We start from the raw sequence: 24,385 nt of genomic DNA on the forward strand, positions 1-24,385 counted from the left end.
CCCATGTGGGGAAGAGGGACAATTTCCTCCTACTGAATGGACCAGAGAAGCCTAATGGCATCTGGAGCTGTGGGAGTAGGGCAGGCAGCACCCTGACTGGGGACACTGGCACTGGAGTGATGGACTGGGGCCAGCAGCAGCTGGGAGCACACATCGTGAACTCTAGGCAACACAGGTGAGTGGGGTGGAGAAGATAAAAACCCAGTGACTGCCTTGTGTTTATGGTGACTGGTGGCTGAAGATCACCTGGGGGACAGCTCCAGAGAACATTGAGCAGCAAGAGACAGTGGTCTCACGGGGTGTTGGTGTTCTCTAGGATCCTGTGGGAGAAAGAGCCAATGGCGTGTGGGAAACCAGTGATGGGCCACTGGTTTCTACCTACAGATCAGAGAAACTTGAGAAACTCAGATATATATATATATATATATATATATATATATATATATATATATATATATATATATATATATCTCCCATTGAAGTTGGAGGCTTAGAAGACTTTAGAGATCAATGGTTCACTTTGCTCCTTTCCTTTCCTTTATAGGTAGGATGCAGGAGCCCAGCCAGAAAGGCTGGTTTTCCCAGGGCAGACAGCTAAGGTGGATATCTGAGCTCTGACCTTGCCACTCCTGGTGCCTAGGGGAGTTTGGGGGAACTTAACATGTATCACTGACATTTCATCAAACCCACTGTAATCAAGGGCAGACTGATGCTAAAAAACAGGCAGGGTCCCAGGTCGGCTGCCTTCAGGTGGTGTAACCAGGGGCAGAAGGAAGTCAGCCCACCTGAGATGCCCCCCTGATGGCTCACCCTGGACTCAGGAATGTTTTCCATCAAAGGGATCTTTTGGTCTGAAGCTGTGCACTTTGTAATTAACCCCAGCACAGAAGGACAATTCCCAGGGAACTGGACTCTTCCTGACGGCCTGGGAGGGAGGTTGGAGATGGGGGCTGAAGTCCATAGCACTCTCAGAGATGGTGTCAACTCTGCCCAAGTGGAGGCAGGCCTGGGAGAGGCCTGAAGGGGAGGCCCTTGGGGATGCCAAGAAAGGCCAGCAACTGCTGAAATGAGGACAGAGTGGAGGTGGAAGACAGCGAAAAGGTGAGCCATTTCCCAATTTTACATGGAGGTCCCAGCTTATTTTCTGCGCTTCCTTGAGGCAGGAGCCCCTGGTTTCAAATGGTCTTATGTGCATCAGTTATGTGCTCATAAATTCCCTTTTCTAGTTTAAGTGATGTTCCCATCTGACCTCATGTTTAGATTCTAGATCTTGGGTCTCTAGAGCAAGGAGAGAGGTAGAGATAGGGGTTAGGGGTGGCCAAAGGAAAAGAAAAGGGGAAGAGAGAGTAAGGGAGGGGAGAAGAGGAGAGTAGAGGAGGGAAAGAAGACAGAGATGTGAAAGAAATTTCAGACACAAACACATGCACGCAGAGAGACGCACAGACTCCTAAAGAGAAAGAGCAGGCAAGGGCAGTAAATTGCTTTCAGGGTATAAGGAACGAAATACACCCACTTTAAAGACCTTCTGGGGCCACTGTTTAATAGCATCCAGCCTTCAGGCTGCAGGTGGGCCTCTTACCTAACTCCCATGAGAGCTCCTTGCCTCTGGAAACCAGCACGATTTACAGGCCCCTCTGAGCTCCTGGCCAGACGGCCACCCTGCAACCAGGCTGACCCAGAGTTGCCCTCCTTTGTGCACATGGTCCAGCAGGTGGATCTGCATTTCTAATGACCACAGACACCTGTGTTTCCCTGAAGCACTTGCCATGATGATGGAGAACAGACTCTGGTGGTACCTAGGAGGAAGGGCCCGTGGAGAAATCGGAGGGACTGACTTGGAAGCATGAAATACCATGGAAAATGTAGACCCTGTTAAATTTCATTAACTGTTTACATTTCCCTGGCTGCATTCCACTGGTTACCTGCCCAGAAACAGGATTGGAAACACAAACCTTAAATGAGATCAGATTTTCCAATGAAATATGATAAGGAAAAAAGGAGTCCAGAGGCGAATCACAGGTAAATGGATCCAGTCCGCTGGGGGACATTCACGAGGAGCCTGATGTCAACAGTGCCCTGGTACAGTCTGACTTATGGTTGTCCTGAGGTTCTGGGAAGCCCACAGTGAAGGAGGAGGGGAAAAGTAGATTGGAAAAGCCCAAGGGAGGCATGCACAGACTTGGATTTATGGGAGCCCCGGCCAGATCCCTCCTGACCTCTAACTCCTTAGGAGAACAGCATGCTTCCCTGGTGACAATTCTGTTGCAGGTCATGGAGATTCAAGATTGAAAATTTAAGGTCCATGGCCAAGCCAGCAGGTCAGAGGGAAAAGAGAAGAGGGCTACAAATCCTAAATCCCTCCAGTGATAATAGTTCCTACAGCTCCCCTCTAAGCTGCCCAGCAAAGAGTAAGTAACCCTTACATTCCCAAGGAGCATGCCTTGAAGTCTTCCTAATCAAGCCAGGCCAGTCTATGGATACCAGCTTTACCAAGGGTCACTGTCCCTCTTTGCTGCTTGAAGGAAACACTGTTCCCTGCTAAAATGCTTCAGGATTCTCCTTTAGAGCCTATTCAAAGTCCTTTTCTCTCTATTAATATTTCAGCCTGTGATCTTAGAGGATGTGACATCCGTTCCATTCAGTTCTTACTTTTTAAAAGAGAGTCCACAGACTAGCATCATTGGCACCATTTGGAATCTTGTTAGAAGAACAGATTCTGTGGTCTCCATCATGACCATGTGGCTGCCTGGGAGCTGTGGCTAGCTGCCACCACCCGGCGTCACAAGAGGGTATCGTACTGCATATTGCCAGCTCAGGAAAAGATCCAAATTCAAAATCTGAAGATTGGATTCTACTGAATTTGTATCCCTTTCACATCATCATAAAGTCAAAAAGTCATGAGTAGACCCATCCTTGTTCAGGGAGTGTCTGTCCTTGGCAATTCTGGGCCTCCTCTCAGAAGGCTGCTTTCTTTCCACCACGATCACGTTCTTTGCTCTCACTTGGTGACCACTCCCACCGGCTTCTCCTCCCATCCATCCACATGCCTCTTCTCAAACCTTCTTGCCTCCAACTTTTCAGTTCATTGCAGGCTCCTTATCCGTCAGCAAGGCCCCTCACCACGGCCCAGGAGCCTTTATGCCTACTTCACCTCAGGCCACTTCTTCCATTCAAAGTGGATGAGGAGGGGCACCACTGAAAGCCCCGTCCATTGGACTTCCCCTCAGCCTGTCTTCCAGTCCACTCTGAATGTGACTGCGATGCACCTGCCATCCATCTCAGCTTGTATTCATATTCTCATGCCTAACCCTTAAGCCAAGCTTGGGTTCTCCTCCTTCAGCTGGTGGTACCCAAGTCGTATCATCATAGGTACGAGCTGAGAGCAGGGCTCTGGAAAACGCTGGAGGATGGCCTGGTGGGTCCAGGCTTTCTGCTTATGAAATTGGATTGTGCCACCTGGTCCTGCTTAAGGCTCAATTCTGGATGGACTATTTCTGTCTAAGGATGGACTGCTGTGGGTCTGTGTAATTTGATGATGTGAAACTTAGTTCATGATGAGCAGTTCCATACTTTTGGTCACTTGATAGCCAGTGTCAAGTTCACTATGTACACCAGGGTCCAGTAACATTCCAGGATTTGTTCCTCAAAAGGCATATACTTCTGTGCTGCAGATGGCATGATCTTGATCCAGAACTTCAGGTGCCTATGTTGATTCTCCCACTGGAACTTCCCATTAGATCCATACTGCATCTCTTCTATCATTGACACGTCCCATACCAGACAGTGTGCCCCGGCACATGCTCCATGTAGCAGGGCATCTTGTACTGCAGCCTGGACAGACCACAGACCTCCTTCTTGCTCTAGGTCCCACATGAAGTTGCAACCTTTAATTTCCTGAAATAAAGGTCAGAGTGACATTATTAGGCATAAAAATGTGTGTTTCCTCCAGAATCCAATCCAAAGAGGTCTGAGACTTTGTACTTTGTTATTTGTGGTAGGAGATGCAAGGTACAGCAATTTATCTTCTACTTTGAACAGGATTTCACACCATGCTCCTAATCACTCAGTGCCTAGTAATTTTGTAATTTTGTCAGTATGCCATGCTCCTGCGTCTTCAAGGGGTTTGTCTCCACCACCTGAACTGAATTGCTTTACTCCAGTGTGTCAGTCACCTCTTCCTCTCCCAGCTCTGACATTGATATAATTGACGAAATGGATCAGTGTGATAGTCTGTAAGATACTCAGATGGTCCAAATTTCTTTTGAATATATGATGACCTAACTCAGGAGAGTTGTCAAAGATTTGGGAAGATGCTTATCATTGCACATGGCTATAAATGGTTCCTGCTTCTCTTCTCTGACTGGGATAGAAAAGACCTCACTAGGTTCATACCATGTACCTAAGTCAATGTTGATGTTCTCTTGCACAGATGCCATGCCTGATAGGGAAGACATAATTGGAACCACTAGTGAATTGAGTATGTGCTTAGTCTGTAGTTATTCCAACCTCTGAAGGGACCAGACTGGTGAATTTAATTGAGATAGGGAGATGTTTTAAAAAATACCACCACTATATTGTTAAGGTTATTAGCAGTGGCACTAATATCACCATCCTCTTGGAATACGATGCTGTACCCCCAACCCTGTGCCTTACTAGCAATTGAACCCAGGGAACTCTACCATGGAAATACAACCCTAGCCATTTTTATTTTATTTTGAGACAGGATTTTGCAATGTTGCTGAGGCTGGCCTCAAATTTGTGATTCTCCTGACTCAGCCTCCTAGGTTGCTGGGATTAAAGGTGTGTTCCACCACTCTGGGGTGATCTTGGTTTTGATTCACTATTTTTGGGAGGGAATGACAGTTTCATAGGCTTTTACACTGTACCCTCTCTGACTGGGGCCTGCCTGGGAAGAGCCTTGGCTTGAAGGCAGGAGTTAGGTTGCTTTGGCATAGGCTTCAGAGGGTTCACACACACCTTGGAATTGTAATCAAAAATTAGTATGCGTGTATTTCTCCAGGATCCATAGCTGCTAACTGAATTCTCAGGTGATTCTTTGAGGCCCTGAGGGTGACGCTGCACTTGGTATGAAGCTTCATTGATCTTCTGATGTTTCTCCCTTTGGCTTTCTCTCTTGCTTAAAGAATTGTTGATGCACTTGGGTGCCAGCTACTCTGGCCTCCTTTGTGCCCCTCAAGCACACTAAAGCCATTCAAGCTCAGGGTCTTTGCATGGCTGTCCCCTGTGCCTGGAATGCATTCTCCTAAGAAGCCCCTGTGGCTGTCTTTCTTTTTGTTTTTAAACCTCAGGTTTCAGTTTACATGTCACCTTCTCAGAGAGACCTGCCCTGATTCCACAAATTATAGGATTCTATCACCTTCTAGCATATTTCCCTGGAATACAGTTTGTATCTGCACTGTCCCCCAAAGGTCCATGCGTGGAAGGCTTGATCTGCAGCATAGTGTTAATGGGAGGTGGTGGAACCTTTAAGAGGTGGGGCCTAGTGGGAGGAAGTTAGGCCATTATGAGTGGACCCCTGAAAGAGATCTTGGGACCCCATCCCCTTCCTGTCTTTCTCTTTGTGTCCTGGCCACTATGAGGTGAATAGTTCTCCTCAGTCACATGTTCCTGCCATGATATACTGTCCTGCCACAGGCCCAATGTAACAAAGCATACTTGTTCAAGTGACCATGAACTGAAACCTCTGAAACTGTGAGCCAAAATAAACTTTACCACTTTATAAGTTGATTTACCTCAGGCATTTGCTACAGTAATGAAAAGCTGACTAAGACACCCTGTTTCAGTTCTAACATGGCACTTTGACCATCTGGTCTTTCTTTGCTATGCATCTTTGTCCAGTAGTGTGTAAGCTCCATGAAAACAAGAATCATTCTGCCTTTTTCACTATGCTATTCCCACTGCCTAGAATCTGGCATATGGCAAACACTCATAATGTTTTCTTTAATACATGAATAAGTACTTGTCTTCTCTACCCATTGCAAAATATTTTCACATGTGTCTCCCTCTTACATCTTCTTTATAGCACTATAAAATGTAGACAATCCAAACATACAAAAATGTTCAAACAATAATCTAGGTACTGGCCTCCAAGATGAAATAGAGGTTAAGATTTTGCTTCAATAACTTCAGATTTATCCTTTGCTTCTTTTAGATTTTAACTAAAATTTCCAACCCTGTGTTTTGCTCTATCCTTTCATTTCAGTGGTAGCTGCTATCTTGAAGGCGAAGAATGCCATTTCCTTATGTTTTAATAGTTTAATAATATGTTTGTGTTCATAAACAATAGATGTGACTTTTCCTTGTTCCAAGATTTTGGATAAACACTTGTATGTGGTATATATCTTTTGGTCATTTGGTCTTGGGTATTTAACAGTGTTGTTGAACCTCAGAATTAAACAATACTAGGATCAACTTACCCGTGGACTTATAGTTATAGGATATAATAAAGTTATGTGTTATTTAAACCACATAATTGGATTTGCTGTCATGTACAGTTGGAAGCCTCTTAACTGTGATAGTCTCACTCCACTAACATTTCCCATTGTTGAGTCCTTAAGCTGTGGCCAGGCCAGCAGTTTTCATTTGACTGTAGGTCTACCGGGGTATAGAGTTTAATTTTCTCTTCTTCCATATTTCATGGTTCAGAAACGTTTTGTGTTTGTAATGTGTGGCTGTGTGCTATGGTCTGACAGTTTGTGCCCCTCCAAAATTTACATGCTGAAATGGTCTTAATGAGATGGTATGAGGAGGTGGAGACTTTAGGGAGTGTTTAGGTCATGAGGGTGGAGGCCCCATGAATGGGATTAGTGCCCTTATAAGGAGCTGCCTTGTTCTATTTGGATGGGTAAAACAATATACCATAGCCTGGGTAATTTGTAAGCAATAGAAATTAATTGTCCAAAGTGCTGGAGGCTGGGCAGTTGAAGATCAAGTGCCAATGGATTCAGTGCCTGGGGCCCGCTCTCAGTTTCCTACGTGGCACTTTTTTGCTGTGACCTAACTTGACAGAAGGAGTGAACAAGCTCCCCCGGGCTCTTTTGAAAGGGCACCAATCATGAAGGCTCTGCCCTCAAGATCTCATTATGCCCAAAGGCCCCCAGCTCTTTATACTACTACATTGGAAATTAGGTTTCAACGTAAGAATTTTAGGAGGAAACAAACATTCAGAACGTAAGAGGGGTGAAGAGATCAGACTTCCTCCCTTCTGCTGTGTGAGGAAATACCTAGAGGGTACCAGCTATCAAATGGAAGCAAGCACTCATCAAACACTGAATCTTGATCTTGGCCTTCCCAGTCTCCAGGACTGTAAGAAATAAATTTCTGTTGTTTATAAGTCAATCTACTTATGGCATTTTGTTTTTGCAACCTAATGGACTGAGACACTGTGCAACAAATTTTGTAAAACAAAACGAATGACCTCATCCAATTTCTGAGGATCTGGAATCTGGGAGCATCTTAGCTGCCTGGTTCTGGCTAGGTAATCTCTCATGAAGCACGAAGCCATGTTGCTTGCTGGGGCCAGGGCCCAGGGTCATTCATGTGATGGCTGTCAGGAGAGTTTAGTTCCTGTCCATAGCGCAGCTCATACAGCATGGCAGTCAGCTTTCCCTAGAGCACATCACCGTGCATCAGCCAACTTGGGAGGTATCTAGGACGGCTTTCACTGTCACCCTCCACAGTGCCTCTCAGATCAAGTCACCTCTCCCTACCCTGTTGAATGGAGGATGCAGAGGGGGCTCAGTCCCCAGTGCAATCTGGCCCAATCGTTGTCTGCCCCTCAAATTGCTTCTCACTGCCCTTAGAACAAAGCCACTGTTTTCAAGGTCTGCCTACAACACTAGCCCCTCTCCAGAATATGTTCCATTCGAATCCTTTATTCTCTACTCTCTTCCCTTTGTTTTTCGTTAGGTCTGAAGTTCAATGTCACTTCTTCAGGGAAGCTTCTCTGACCCTCACACCCTGTTACCATCTTCCAGAACGTTCTGTCCTCACTTGTGTTGCTCGTCACATTTGCTAGATGACTTAGTCCCTTCTGGTCTGTAAGTCTGCAAGGTAAGGGACCATGAAGATTTTAGTCACAGCCATCTCTCTCAGGACCTGAAATGATGCACACAGTAGGCACGCAGCAAATGGTATTAAGTGAATGTGAATGATGTTTACTTGATTCGTATTTTTTCAGTGTCCTTTACTTCCTTCCATAGATGGAGACGAGCTGCTTTAAATACAAACACCTTCTTAACCCAGTGAACACTGTGGCAGGATTGAACCAGACAGACAGTCAATGCCAGGTCTCCTCAGGGGATTTTCTGGATCCTGAGGAGCATCCAATTGGAACAGACCTCTCGGTTTTGTCTTTAAGCAATTGTCTCTCCCACCCCAACCCTCCTGCCTCTGGACATCCAGCTGGAAGCATAAATGTCCAAGGCAATATATTTTTCAGATGTGCATTTGCCTCAGATCAATATAGTGACATAACCTAACTTAATTACAGACCTGAGGAATATAATATCTGCTTTAGTTTAATTTTGGCTAACTACTTGAAGGGAGGATATTTTAAAAAACCTCAAGATAAGATATTCATAGATATAGTAATAGTCAACATTGATTGAGCTCCTACTGTATATACCAGCCTCATCTTAATCTTCTCTCCAAAATGCTACTACTTCCTACTTATGGATGAGGAAACTGAGACCCAGAGAGACGATGGATTTGCCTGAGTTCACACATCTGGTAGGGAGTGGAGTCTTGATCCATACTGGGTCTGTTCACCACAGGGTCCTTTCTTGTGTCCCCGTTGCCTTCTCTGGGAGTTATTTTATTTTTATTTCCTTCCCTTCCCATGATGGCTTGATTGGTTTTAACTCTTGGGCTAGCTACTTGGATCATAGACAAACTTTTGCCAGTGTTATTTATAAAACTGTGCAGTTCAGTTGCATAGCAGATCATTTTTTAAAAAATGAAGTTCATAAATATCTGTATGGAAGTCAAGAACAGGTTTCCCCTAGTGATTCAGAAGCATATTGACTGTGAAGCATAGAAGCTTGCAGACTTTTAGCAATTTGCATGAAGAATGACATACAGTCAGAAGAATGTGGCCAGAGAAAGAACCACAGACGTACCTGCCCCCTTGCCTGGTTCCCAGTGGAAAGAGAGTGGAGCTGAGCCAGACCTGGAGGCAGACATGGTTGCTTGTTGTGTAGGTGAACAGACGGGATTCATTAGGGCTGGAGACTACCACGGTGGGGCCAGTTACGGCAGGCTGTGGTGGAAGGGCCCTTTGTCTTGTTCACAGTGACACCCTTCTCTGTCTCTGGCCCTGCTTGACTTGAACTTTGTGTTTTGTGCTGCTGGTGAAAACCCAACTTAATTACCAGAAATCTGGGATGCCTCTCAGTTCGCAGACCCCTTACTCAGCACTCTTGCCTCTGACTTTCCCAGCGTGTGGTGGCTGCTCAGCTGCTGATCTACAGCAGTTACAGCTTGGGCACGGTTGGCATTCACAGAGACCGCCTTCTCTGCTGCTGTCCCTGTCTAACCACACGCAACAAGCCTCCCTGGTGGCAAAGGAAAAAAGGACAGATTTTGTCAGAGACTCTCATCCTTTCAAGTGAAAATTAGTATTATAACTTGAATTAAATGGGTGGCCTGACTCCATCGACTGCAGAAATTGTTGGTTTCTAAATGCTGATTGTAAGGGATAATTCTTAATTCCAGGTATCAGTCCCCACTTCCCAGCATGCTTCTTGGCCTTTTCCACCCATTGGCTTTCTTGTGATTTGCTCTTCCCTGGAATATTTGTAGGAGGTAAGGGTAGGAGGAGGAGATCAGCATGAGGGAAATAGCTAACATTTACTGAATATCTATTATATTTTAGGCACTTTTCTAAGCTCTTTACTCCAACCCTATGGAGACAGGAATCATTATTTTTTCCCACTTACCAAATGAAAAAACAAGGGCCAGTATAGGTGAAATGACATGCCCAGGTGTTCATAAATGGTAAGTGGTCTGTCATGGTCCACAGCAAGTGGACAAACTCACATTAGTGACACTCAGCATTTGGGAGAGTCTTGCAAGTGTTCATGGTGCAGGTTATAGCTTAGACTCAACAACTGTATGCAGATACAAAATCACTTCCCCAAATATAATAAATATTTGATCAATTTTCCCATTTCATCTTATGAAAGTGAGTGAGTCCAAAAAAGTTGGGAGTTTGCAAGTGAGACTTCAAACTAGGCTAGGGATACCTCTTACTCCAAAAAACTGCAGGCAAAAATTCTGCATATAATTTTGAGAGGTTCAAAGTCCCTCTAAAGTACCCCTCCTAAGGGACCCCATGGAACTCCCATATTAAGTAACTGATTTGGAACAATATTAAACTTGATCAATATGAGAAATTAATTTGATATAATAGAAACAGAGGAAGCTAAACTCATGGAGGAAAATGGACATTTGGGTAGGACTATATGGCCTCAGGTAAACCATGGACTTTTGTTTCAAAGTTATAGCTTCCCTGTCCTTCTCCCAGCTCAGAGTTTATTGTGAATTTCTACAAAGTAATAGCGAATCACTGCTTTGAGTTCACTGAAGAAAAGAGTCCACTCCTTTGTAGTGTGTCTTTCTCAGAGTTAGTTTCCAGGTTCCCTAGCCTTAGAAAATTTGCAAACTCACATTAGTGACACAAATAGCAAGCAGACTCCTGTGGAGATTCCAGGAACACAAGTTCCTGTTTCCAGGTCCCTGAACCTGGAGGAGCAAAGAGCAGGGACTTCCTTAGACAATCAGCTTTGTAGGGGAGGATAAAAAAGATCTTTAAACATCTGAGGTTGACTGGAGTTCTGTAAATGACACTAGCAAAAGACAGATTAACAAGAAAAAAACAAAAGACATTAATTAAGAGAAAAACAAAGACCATTATGCAGGGAAACAAGTCGTGATGAATAACTCCAATGGGTGGTGAAGGGGGCTGGGGATGTAGCTCAGTTGGTAGAGTGCCTGCCTCACAAGGCCCTGGGTTCAATCCCCAGCACCGCAAAAGGAGAAAAAAAAAAAAAAAAAAAATGGATTTTGAACTTGAACTTCCTGGGGCAACAAATTGTGGGGAAGCAAATATATGGAGAACTCTTGGAAAAGAAGGACTCGTCAGTAAGGTTTGCTGTATAGATTCCCCCCGGGCTGATAAAGGGTCCAGAGTTGTCTCTGGTGATTAACTTCCTTTCTTCCTAGTAGAGAGAGGAGATGGGGGCACCTTTATAAATGATGCTCCGATTTTAAGCAAACGGGGAAGGTACAAAGCTCCTATATCTGCTTCTTCTCAATTGGCTTCAGCTCAAAAGAATCCTAATGCCAAAGTGGCACTTTTTGAGTGACATGTTCTGCTGCCCTTCAGTTGTTTGTCACTTGGAGCTACCCTGTCAGGGGACGATTGCCATAGGGATGAGGCTGCTGGGCACTGAGGCAGGGAGGCTGTGTGTGGAGGAGATGGGAGAAGGAAGCAGTATTGTCAGATTGTGATAAAGTCCTGAGAGGCTGTAAGTCACATGGCGTTTGGAAACAAAGTCACCTTCACTCCACTACCATTGCCAAAGGGCCAGGAAAGTTTGGCCAGCAATAAATGACTTTTTACCTAAGCTGCACCCCTTAGGTATTCTGCCTTTGCTATTTTCCTCTTCTTGAGGACTACCCTTTGTGCTTGTTTTATACAAATTCCCCCTGGACAAGGAAGTTGAGAGTGAGGATTTTTCTCTGGGCAGACTTAGGACAGATAATACAGATGACAGTTAGTATTTATTATGGGTGACACAGGCCACAATCCCAGGGACTCAAGAGACTGAGGCAGGAGGATTGCAAGTTTGATCTGAGTCTTGGTAATATATCAAGATTCTGTATGAAAATAAAAAATAAAAAGGCCTGGGGATGTAGCTCTGTGGTAGAGCACCCCAGGGTTCAGTCCTCAGTAGTGAATAAAACAGTGCAGTTAGAATGTGCTAGGCACCGTGCTATGAGCCTCACATGGGTTACCTCATTTAATTCTTCCTGTGGACAACAAAGTAGGTTTGATTACTATTTCCATTTTTTTAGAGAAGAACACAGACTCAGAGAGTTAGTTAGCTTGCTGGAAGTCATGCAGGCAGGAAGCGGGGAGTCAAGGATTTGAACACAGGGCTCTGAGTGCTGAGTTCTTGCTTCTGGTCACTCTATTGCAGGGTGCTCCTAGCAGGACTGGGAGTTTAGAAATCGCTCCTGAATGGAGGAAGAGAAGCATTTGAAATGTCAGGGTTCCACCCTTCCAAACCTGCCCAGAGCTTGGGCCTTCAACCTCTCTCAAGTTTTTCCCATTTTCTTTTCCCTTCTACTTCAGATGTTTACTCCTTACTTCAGCCCTTCGATGACAGTTGAGGATCACTTATCTTCCTGGGGGCTTGCCCTGGACTCAGAATCCTCCACTCCTAAATCATCAGTACCTCCAACAACTTAAAGAATAAAATCAAATTGCCCTGGTCGCACTCAGATTCTTTGCTACATCCAAACTGTACATTCATTTGTCTCTAATCTTCAGTTGGCTTTTGTCTTCAGCTGGCTTTGTTCTGTCTGTCTCTATTTTACTGCCTTCTATCATCTATCTGTCTACTCTCTATTTATAAAAATTGTTTAAAAGGCATTTTAGTGGTATGTCTTGCCATGGATCTTTTGGGGGAACATATATATGCAAATTATGACCTAAACATATAAACACCCACCATTTCCTAATAGCATCAGCCAAGGTCAGTCCATCCTCCTAAATAGTCCTTTTTACTTCCTTCTATGGCTTGAGATAGGTCTTTCTCAGACTTCAGGCCAAGCCTCTGCGCTCTAGGAAGCTTTCCCACTAGTCCTGGCTTGAAATGATCACCTGCTTCTCTAACTTTGGCTTTTAATCTGGCAGTAGAACCTGGGACCAGGAATGGTCCCTGAGTGATCTTGAGCAAGTCAATTAATTCTCTGAGTCTCCATTTTGGCATTGATAACATACAGATAATACCACTTACAGTACATCACGACTATAATCGTTAAATAAAATTCTGTATAGGCAGCAGTGTGCCCAAAATATTTAAATACGATTTTACAAGGGTAACATTGTAAGAATCTGTATAGCCTTGTGGCTTGGGCCATAGCCTCTGGATCTAATAGTTGTGGGTGCAAACCCTAGCTCTGCCGTTTACCAACTGTGTGACCTCGGAGGTGTTATTGAACTCATTGGCTCAATTTTCCTATTCTTGTAGGTAGGAGAAGATAGGTTTATTGTGGGAAAGAAAGAAAGGAGGTAAGGCACCTGACACAGAGAAGCTGAGAAAAGTCAGACATCTTGTAAAGCATCCTTTCTCACTTCAAGATGTGATTTGCAGTGTGGGTGTGGAAACTGAGCTCCTTCACAGTACAGTGTCCCCAAGCACCGTGACCTGACCTGCCCCACACGGGCTCAGGAGTGATTTCCATCGCTGAACTCACTCACCAACATGGGAAGGTGAACAAGTCCCCCCTGCAGACTACAGATGCAAAGAAAGCTGTTCCCAAACTGCGATCCTCTGGAACAGAGGGAAGGGAAAGAACTCAGAGGTAGGAGTGTTGGGAGCCGAGAGAGGTGGGCTCCTTTTCTCCTCCCATCACCGACTCCTCTCCCAGGCCATCGGGTTCCACGTGTGCTGAGGGCAGGCGCAGCCCACCCGCGTGCGAGCTCCAGTGCCAGGCTCCCACAGGGCTGGGGCGTCGGGTGGGCACCACCCTGCCTCACCTGAGCAGCCCCACCGCCCCGCCTACGTCCATACCGGGTGCCGCGGGCCGCGCCCTCCACCCCCATAATCACCCAGGCGCGGGACATCGGGAGCCCAGCGGGACATGGGCCAGCCTGGGTCCCCGCAGCTTCCCCGCCCGCCACACCTTCCCGGGCCCCGCAAGGGTTAAGGCCGCGGAGAGGAGAGGTTTGGGCTGACGTCGCTCTGGCTGAAGGTGGTTTCCCTCGGATGAGGATGGGAGAGCCCGGCGAGCTGAAACCCGAGCTGCCGCTCAGCTGGGGCTGGGGAGGTCCCTGGAAGAGCCGCCAGCCCGCCGGCCTCCCGCGTCCCTCCTCTCGCTCCCCCGCAGTCGCTCGGCACCACCGCGGGAAAGATGGAGCTGGACCGGTGGACGCAGCTGGGGCTCGCGTTCCTGCAACTCCTTCTCATCTCCTCCTTGCCAAGAGGTACTGTGAGTAGCGTCCAGGACGCCCGGAGAAGGGGCATTTCCCTCCAGGGGGCTGCCCCGAGCGGGACCGGGAGTCTGGGTGGGGGCTTTCTCTGGTGATAATCTCCGGGACTTTACTGGTGGCGCTGGAGAGGCTGTTACCTCCCTTACAAGGGGATACAGTTTTGTCATCCCTAATTGTGGGACTGAACTGCCTTAGGAAGAGGGGCGAGGTCCGGTATGCTTTGCTCATTTTTAGTGTATCTGCTTTAAAGCATGAAATTACCTTGGGGAATCAATTTAGTCTGAGTTACAGGCTTTGATTTGCAAAAGCAAAGTTTCCCCTGGAAAGCGCTCCCGCAGAGGTGAGCTGGAAAGAGAGAGCTTGGGTGCTCCTCCTGGTGAATCTTGCTTAACGATGTCTTACAACTTATCTGAACAGATTTCCAACACAAGAGATCTCCTCACCCAAAATAGATGCCCTTTCTGATAAGGAGAGAGAAGAGAAAGCTGGGGTTAAAAGTACAAGCTGTTTCTGGGGAATGTACAATGTTTGTTTTGAAGGAATTCTGGTTTCTTTGTTTTTCACATGCCATTTTTCTGAGCCACAATTCCCAGGTCAAATGGGCTCCCAGGACAAGTGAGGCTGGGACGTGACACAGAGTTCCTGGAAGTCTCTTGAGCATGCAAAGGGCAGAAGCCAAGAAATGAGGGTCTTATAATGGCTTGCTGCCAGGCAGAGAAGTAAGGACTTCTAAGGAGCATCTGTCCTTATATGGCTGCAGGCATGAGGTGTCATGTCAGGTGGGACTCATGAGGTAAGGGCTTGAGATGTACAGATTGATGAGACAGGGCAGCTTTGTGCAGCAGCAGGTACCTGCTGCCTCCTTTCTGTGGCTGTCTGCGCCCTGCGCACCATCTCTACAAGTGGTCCCCCGAGTAACAGACAGGATAAGTGGGGTGTTGAGGATGCTAGGTTCAATGGCCTGATGCAGGGAGGGGGGACACAGCCTAGGATACATCCCTCATCATCAGTGAAAAGACCCCCCCCCCCCCCCCACTTTGGCTAATGCTTTCTGTCTACTTGGAGCCTGCCTGCCCTCAGTTAAATCTTCTTTAGTGATTTATCATCAAGATGGTAAGTGTTTCATTTGAATTTTACCTCCAAACCATCTGGAGCCACCCAAAGACTAATGAAGGAAAAAGACCTTCAACAGGCTGATAACCCATAAGCCTCAACAATTGACCACAGGTAAGTTGAGGACTCCTCCCTCTTCTATCACCAAACTTCCAGGCTTAGTCAGACCAACTCCACAGACCCCGATTCTTGCCTGAGTACCAGGGCTCAGTGGATCTGATTCCTCATGGTGGCATTAGTGGTTCCTGCTCCATTTTTATAACGTGGCAGGTGAGACAGTCCAAACCTATAAAAGTTAAAATAAAACCCCCCCCCCCCAAAAAAACACCAAAACCCAAAGTTCTGCTGCCCAGGATCTGAAAAATCCATTGCTTACCAACCTGAAAATCTCTTTTACCTTTTGCTATGGAAAAGCTTCAGGGAGGGTGTGTGGTTTGTTGTCAGCCAAGCTGTTGACTAAGCCAGAGAGCAGTTCCATGTGTTTAACAAGGGTATTTCAGTTGATGAACTGGAGGGAAGACGGAGGAATAGAGTGGAGAAGGAAAATATTTCTTCATGTAGTGAACGCGTCCACTCCCTGTTGGAATTTTGAATCTGGCCCCTGACAAGAAAAGCTGGGAAGTGTATTTTCTCTAATTGCTTTGCTAAAAAGAGTTTCTGATGAAATGTACACATCCACTGGGATGGGATGGGTGATTGTTGTTGCTCATGAGCATGTGATACATGTTGGAGAATGAGACTCCAGACCCTGGGCCAAGTGATAAACCTAACATAAACAGCATGTGAGAAGGGAAACCCAATCCACTGACTTCACCCAACAGCAGTAGCTCTGCCAGCGTGATTCTGCCGAAGAGGAAAACCTCATTTAAAATATAGGTCTCTTGGGAAATGAAACCTTAATATGGATAACTTCACAAGTGTTACTTCCAACAGACGTTAGCCTGTGGGGAATGAACGCAAATGCCAGTGGGGAGATAATTTGAAGCGCAGATATTCAGCGGGTAGGAGCAGCCAGCTGAGAAGGGGAATGTGGAAAGGAAGCTAGGGAGAAGGAGTGGCAAGAAAAATGAGATGTTAGTTTATAATGGGATGTGTTAGCACATTCCAAGGAAAGAGCTAGGAAAATTGGGCCTTCTTGGCAAGGGTGGGTTTTTGAGGGGATCAAGGAGAGGGTGTTCCCCTAATATATACTCTGAAAATTTCTGGCACCCCAACAGGAAAATAATTTTGTGGTGGGATCATGGATTTTTGGAGCTGAGAGTGACTTTAGTGGTCATTTTAGTTTGAGTCCCTCATTTTCAGAGGACAAGGAGTTGACCATCCAGCTGATGTTTAGTGAACATTTATGATATGCCCAGCCTTTGATCCAAATGCTTTTGTGCATTAATTATGAGATCCCCCTCCCCTTAATAAACAGATGCTATTGTCATCCCTGCTTTACGGATGAAGTTCAAATAGGCTCTATGATTGGTTCAAGGACACGCAGGCATGATTCTTCAAAAAAATTCAACATAGAATGGCCATTTGATCTAGTGATTTCACTTCTGGGTATATACACAAAAGAATTGAGAGCAGAGACTCTAAGAGATATTTGTACACTGATGTTCCTGGCATATTATTCCCCAAAGTCAAAAGATGGAAACAACCCAAATGTCTGTTGGTGGATACATATAATATGCTATAGGCATAGAATAGGACATCACTTGTGCTTAAAAATGAAGGAAATTTTGATCTATAGTACAACATAGATGAACCTGGAGAACAGTATACTATATAAAAGAAATCAGACACGAAAGGACAAATATCACATGATTCCATTTATATGAGGCACCTAGAGTAGTCAAATTCGTGGAGACAATGGGATGGGAATTGTCAGGGAAAGTGAAGAAGAAGGACCAGATATTATCGTTTAATAGGCGCAGAATTTCATTTTGATATGATGTAAAAATTCAAAAAAGTAGATGTGGGTGACTGTTGTACAACTGTGTGAATGTATTTAATGCTACTAAACTGTACTTCAACATAGTTAGAAGGTAATTTTATGTTATAGACATTTTGCTACAATAAAAATAATCGAAGTCTACATAGGCAGATTAGGGGAGCCGATGGTTGAACCCTGTCCAACATCAAAGCCCAAATTTGCCTGTCAGCTGGTTGACTTACACTCACATTTAGCACGTGGGTTGGTGGTGCTGATTCCAGGACATACAGGAAGCAGGGGAAGAGCCCTTGCTAGCTCCTGTTACTCTGTCTTGACTGATTGTGGCAAAGAGGGAGGTTTCAGAACCGAAGACTGCAAGCTGGCAGGCTTCAGGTCACATGGCCTGCAGAAGTATTTAGTAGGACAGGGTGCTTGGAAATGTGTGGAACTGAATGCTTTGAGGGAGGCTGGATCCTCTCTGTGGCCTGACACCTACCTGCTAGTCTTGACTGGCATTTAAGTTTATGATTGCCATTCCTGAGAGGGATGGGGTGGAAGCTGGATGCTGAATGGGGACCAGTGACAGTGAATAAAACTGCTTAGGATGATTGGCTAACAGGACTTTTTAAAGCACCTACTATAGGAGATTTTTATAAGACTGGACTATATTTTAACTTGTGTGTTTCATGAAATGTAATCTCACCTCTTCCTGTGACCTCCTACTCTTTGGTACAATACTTTATTCTCATGAGTGACCATCAGTGTGAACTTTTGATGGAAACTGAGGAAGAAGCTGGGTGCTATCACTGTGCTTAATAAACTGTGTGTCCAAAATAATACTTTTGGACATGGGAGCCCAGAAGCAGAGGTGATTTAGAGCATGTAAGTCCTTTGAAAATACTCAGAAGTCCTGGGGAGACCTTTGGAATGTCACTGGCATGGACTGTGGGTTTGACTTAATCTTCTCTACATCTGGGTTGCACTGAGGGGACAGACTGGCTGAGATAATAATGTCTAGGAGACCTAATGACTGGCCTTGAGTCAGAAAATGATTTCCATCTGCCTCAATGGGGGTGACCAATCCTGATGCAAGAGAAAACTTCTGTGCTTGCCTCCCCTGATACCGACTCTAGAACTTGCAGTTAATTTGGGGCATGTATGTGCACATTGGGAAAAGTGTCGTTTCCATGATAAATGAGGGGAGGTTGTACACCTCCCATATCCTCCATGGGGGAGGGGCCAGTAGGAGAACTGTCACCCTCACCATATGGATATTTGAAAGTCACAAGCCCTTCCCTCCTTAGATTAATTTAAAGAGGAGGGAAATACAGTGTTTATACTTTCCAGTTCCTGAATTCCAGGGCAGAGGACCCAGAAGCCAGCTGGAGCATTGAAAGCTACCAGATCAGTGGCAGAAAGTCTACCAGATTCCAAGCCTGGTCTATGTTTAAGCAACTCTGTTTGTCAGCCTTGACAAGATGTAGGCCAAAACTGTAGGTTTAGAATGGAGAGAAAGAAGTAAAAAATGCAGGACAGATCAGGTTTCATAACTGTGAACAAACTACTCAAGGAAGGCAGGGGATTAAGAGTTGGCTGGAGATGGTCACTCTCTGAGGAATTGAGACGTTCTGCCCTCCCCGCAACTTCCTTTCTTTTATTTTTCTAGGTTGCAATTACCTGTGTGGCACAGAATCAGTACCTGCGTGGACTGAGAGGGGTGTAGGTAGGGGTTGCACAGCAAATTCTTCACCTGGACGATAGAAATACCAAAGGTGGAAGCACACCTTAAGGACCTAATCCCACGATTGGCTATGCAGATAGTTAATGGAGTTTGTGTAAGTGCCAGACGCTTTTCAATGCGCTGTACGTGCATTTACTTAATCCTTACAACAGATCAGGGAGGCAAGTACTGTTATAATGAGCTCCGTGTCACACACAAAAGAACTCAGACAAAGGTTTGGTACTTATCAGGTCACATGCTAGATGTTCGTGTTTTAACCCAGACAGCCTGACTCCATAAGACATGTCCTGAAACCCTGTACAATCCTGCCACAGTAAGTGACTGACTCAACCGTGGCAGATAGGCTGGCTGTATCTTGGCTAAATGATGACCCCAGTATTGGTAGAGAAGTTTGATTACCCCTTGGACATTTCAGGCGCTCAGATTGGCCTACGTAAGGTCACATGCTCATTGTCATGGAGCAGGAGTAGGTGCTTAGAAGGAACAGAGACAACAGCTCTGGTGGGACCATGTGGATCCTCACAGAGACATTCTCTTGAGGAAACTCAGGCGCTAAGCAGACCAAAAATCCAACCAGTTTCTGGGATAGCTATCCAGTGTCATGCATTTCACTCTGATTAGACATAGAACGTGGAAAGTTCTTTGTTCCATGGTCAACTTTTACAATCCACGTCATGTGTCCGTTTGCACAGGAACAGAATTGAGGATAAGACATATTTTAAGTCTGGCCCTGACACTATATATATCACTGCTCCTTTAGGATTTGTTCTGTCAAGTTCATCAATGTGTACACTCCTAAGCCATGCAATTGTGGGGAGCAGGTCTGGAATGAATAAAGGAAAATTATCCCCCCCACTTCTTTTTTGGCATAACATAATTGATGGATATTGCAGAGAACAGAGACTTGATCTCCCTTCATTAGTACTAGGATGGGCTTTAAGCAATTCATTTCAACCTTGAATGAGGTCCTACTGTCTGTGGATACCAATGGCCTGGCTCTTATATGAAGTAGGTCAGCTCAGCACCACCCTTGACTGAGCAGCAAGCGAAGACACCTCTTTCTGCCACTCTTCAGCCTCTGGAGTTGGCTATCTCAGCTGCTGCAGGCTTGGTGTTTCGGTCGCCGCTACTCTGAGGTTCTGGCTGTCTCAGGGTTGAGTTAGTGGTCTGGCAGCCTGCATCTGTGTAAGTAGCAGTCTGGTCAGTTGGTTCGGTGATTGAAAAACCAGGACTGCTACTGCCAGAACACAGTGAAGAACACTCCAGCCAAGCTGAGCTCCTGGGGAGACTCACAACTGTCTTCATAAGCTAAAAGCACATTTGGTTAAAAAAAATTATGGCCATTTTAGTACAGAATGCTGAATGGTAGGGTGTGGGGAAGGTGGCCTTGTTTACTTCAAATCAAATGAATTCTTTGAGGATTCTGACAAATTGAATCGTTTTTTCAAACCCAGTTCCCCTTTCATGTACTTAAGAGGATTCCATTGAAGGTTATCAGTAAGCCCCAGCATCATGGGGTCACTCGCTCCTCAGGAGTTGACAGTGGTGGTGGACAGCGCCCAAAGTGTCCTAGGACAAGTTGTCTGAGCTGAGCTTTTAGCTGGAAACATCTACTCTCATGTTTTCCAGCATGCCCATGGCTCACCTGGATGCAAACAGAAGGGAAGACTGCTGGTGATAAAGAATCTGCTTGGTCTGGCTTTCCGCCACTAGGGGGGTGAACTGCTGACTTCCAAGTAGCGTTCAGCCTCCCTTCTGGGCAAGCCTGGTTCCTGGGGAATCTAGTGGTGGAACAGAGTGGTAGGTCCTGAGTTCTTATGGAAATGAGATAGAAACTGCTGTAAACAAAAATATTCAGCAATAACGAACCCAGCGGGCTGCCCACACTGCACACTAGAGACTGAAAAGTCACAGCAAGAGAGGATGCCCACATCAGTCTTCATCACAGGTAGCCTGACCTGGGCTTCACATGCCTCCCAAGTCCATATCCAGGTATCTGCACGGCAATCTTTACCAAGCACCTGTCAGGTGCTCGGCGTGTTTCCAGGGACTGGATTGCCTTGGTGAAAAGAAGATAATGCAGGTTTTCCTTAAGCCCTTGCAATCTATTGAGAGAATGTATGGCCCAGGCTGGCATCTCCTTCCCAGAGTGGGTTTAGGGATTGCTAATCCTGGGACATTTTAATAAAAAAACAAATGGAACACAGATGTAATGATGAAATAAGTCTGGGAGATGTGGAGATGGGTTGTACACAAAGCATATATAGATTTGCAAAGTCCTGCAACTAAGAAAGGTGTCATTAAGATTTTACAAAGATATTTGATCACAGAGCCTTTTTTTTTCTTTTACTTTCCTTCCCCCCCCCCCCCCCCTTTTTGGCATGTGATGTTATACCATCTAGTGGAATTAGTGCTCCATGGAACAAAGTTTTATGAACTCTGTTCTCTTGCTCTTAATAAATAAAGCACTGAAGAATATCTCAGGAGGACAGAGGATTGGGTAAGAAGGGCATCTGGCAATCTGCAAAGCATGAACTTCTCTTCAGACTTTTGTTGAGACATGACAGGAAGTCTGCTGTCCTTGTCACTCAGTGCTCGCTAAGATGTTGAAAAGACCATAGAGATGATGGTACACCCACATAGCTGTGCATGTGCAGGTCCTCACCAGCACTGAACTGGACACATCATTTCCAAAACTCATTTCCTGTATTCAAGTTGCTTAAAGTAACGCGGTCAGCCTGGGAGCACTGGACAGATGAAGGCATGACCCTGTCTAAAGTGTGCTCACGGTGACCTGGCCCTTCTGGGCAAGAGCTGTGTCTTGACCTCCCAACTCAATGTATTGCCCCACTTCAAAATAAGGAGAACATGTGATCATCCTTCTGAAGCCTGGGGCCAATGAGTCCAAGGTCCCTTTATCACCAATTAACCCCCTCCCCCTACACACAAAGGTTTGTCTCTAGCCCCATGTCATTTATTCTGTCAATTCTGGTATAGCTCAGTCACCGTGACTCTGATCTGCACAACCTAGAAATGGTCTGTATCCCATAGAGATGGTGCATGAGTTTAAGCTGAGGGCTAGAGATGCAGCTCAGTAGTAGAGCACTTGCTTAGCATGCACGAGGCCCTGGGTTCAAATCCTAGTATTGCCAAAAAAAAAAAAATTAATAATAATAAAAGAGTTTAAGTTGTTAGTGGCCCCTCATTCACTCTGCCTGGGAGCCACTTCCTTCCTGCCTTTGCTAACATCATTCTCATTGTGTCTTGGCCATCGTGTTTGGCTTGCTTTGTCTCTCTGCCCAGTCTTGTTTCAGATGGATGACTACAGTGACCATGGGTGAGGAATAAAACCAGCTGTTTCTACAAAAGATGTCCTTGTTATGTAGAATATGGGAACCCATGATCCTCTCTGTAAAGATTCAGTCCTGCTGTCCGTTTGCATGGGGTCCGTCTTGGCTGTCACCTCTTGGTATGGATATGTTCCTGTTTACATGTGCAGAAGAATACCAGTGCAGATGTGAATGTGTATACGTTTGGGTATATATATGAATGTGTATGTACAGGGGGTATAGAGTCCTGGGAGAGGCCAGGGTTTGAGTCCCAGCTGTCATTCATGGAGAGTTTTCTAAGGTAGCCTTATTACATTCCAATCTACTGGCTGAGGCGATTCGTGTTTACATCACAGGATTATTGAAAGTACTAAATGAGATAATTCATTTAAAATACTTAGCATAGTGCTTGATAGTAAGGGATTATTCAGGAAATTAAATTCTCTTACTCTTCTCCTTCCTTCTCCTGTTTTTCCCATGAGCACACATTTCACAAGGAATTGGGAAGCAGCGGTACTGGGAGTTCCATCCACAGTAGGATGAACTTGACCTTGAGGCTCACTTCATCACGGTCCCACCCTATTGATAACCCTAAAGACTTGCCTTACGCTTATCCTGCGAGGCTCACCCCCTTCCCTTGGTTGCCTCATTCCCCTTCCCGACCTTTGAGGAAATGCTTTTCACATGCTGTCCCTCTATGTTTGATATAGGGCTGGGGGCAGACTCTTGCAGGCTCCTATGGGACCGTGTAGGTGATTCTGGGACAGCGAGTTCACAGCCTGGACACTGAGGCCCCCTTAAAAGTCTGAAGTGGCGATGTTGTTAATCATTGTTCACTTGTGCTTCAAGGATGGAGCCTGCAGAAATCTTTGTGATGGGAAGTTCCCTTTATCTTGTCCTAGCTTGCAGAGCTGGGGGAGGTACCTGTGCTGAGGGGCTGTCTGCCCTAAGATGCCACCAGTCCAGGGATGAGGGACTGAACAGACATACCATTGCAAGTGCATAGGCTTTGCTTAGCATTCCTTCACCCTTGACATCTGTTGTGGCCAGCTGTCTTCAGTAGAGGGAGAGTCTGGCTTCTGCCTGGCATTGGTGAATCCGAACGTGAAGACAACGACGCTAACTCCGGAAGCTCCTGGCAGAGGTCGTCTAGGGTAGACTCAGACCCCCAGTGAAGCCCTGATATACTCTGACTCAGGACTTTCAAGTGTGGAAGACCAGGAACGCGTGGGATGATCTGCAGACTGCCTGGGCCTGAGAAATTCTAGGTTGGATGTTTAATGTTAAAAATTGTATTGTTTTTACTGTAACCATTCTGATTCTTTGTTCTATGCAATGTTTGCTGAATTCTACTGCCAAGTACGTGGAGATGCATTATTCAATTACTCTTATAGCAACCATGCTAGTAAAAATAAGACCGATTAAGTTCATGTTCTCATGTTTGAAATAACCCAGCAGCAGCTGTCCTTCAGGGATTCTCAGTGACACAGCCGTTGAGGATGATAGCAACCGGGGGCTCTTCCAAGACACTAGAGTTTGAGTTTTGTTCCCCTGGCCTATTGATGTGGAATTTCTATTTCTAAAGAGAAGCAGTAGGAAGTGAGGTGTGTCCTATTAATGGTGTCAGAAGAGGAAATGGTATGGTTTGAATTTCTCCCCTCCCTCAATTTTATATGTTGGAAACTTAATCTCCAAGTTCATAGTCAGTTGGCAGTGGGACCTTTGGGAGGTGATTGGCTCTGCCTTCATGAAAGTATTAAGCTATTCTTGGATTAATGGATGGGTTGTGGAGAAAGCAGCTTTGTTTTAAAGGTGAGCTCTTTTGGGCACATTTACTCTGTCCTGCCCGTCATGCAACAAGAAGGTGCAGATACTGAGTAGATGCCAAAAGCTTGCTCTTGAACTTCCCAGCCTCTAGAGCCAGGAACTAAATAAGTCTATTCTTCATAAATTACCTGGTCTCAGGTATTTTGTTACAGCAACAATAAACAGACTAAGATAGGATGTATTAGAGAAAAGAAACTAGAAAACTGAGGAGA

General features: G+C 45.5%; 1 protein-coding gene across 1 annotated transcript in view; it reads left to right on the forward strand.

Moving 5' to 3' along the window:
• The first annotated feature begins 13,965 nt into the window (after positions 1 to 13,965).
• The window catches only part of LOC306640414 (inactive serine protease PAMR1-like), a 30,236-nt gene continuing 19,816 nt past the window's right edge, over positions 13,966 to 24,385 (forward strand). The window contains exon 1 of the mRNA XM_079104674.1: positions 13,966 to 14,236. Coding sequence (XP_078960800.1) covers positions 14,164 to 14,236 — 73 coding nt within the window. The 5' untranslated portion in view covers positions 13,966 to 14,163. The remainder of the gene's footprint in view (positions 14,237 to 24,385) is intronic.

This window comes from Sciurus vulgaris (genome assembly GCF_902686455.1).
Source record: "Sciurus vulgaris genome assembly, chromosome: 11".
Classification (NCBI taxonomy): Eukaryota; Metazoa; Chordata; class Mammalia; order Rodentia; family Sciuridae; genus Sciurus; species Sciurus vulgaris.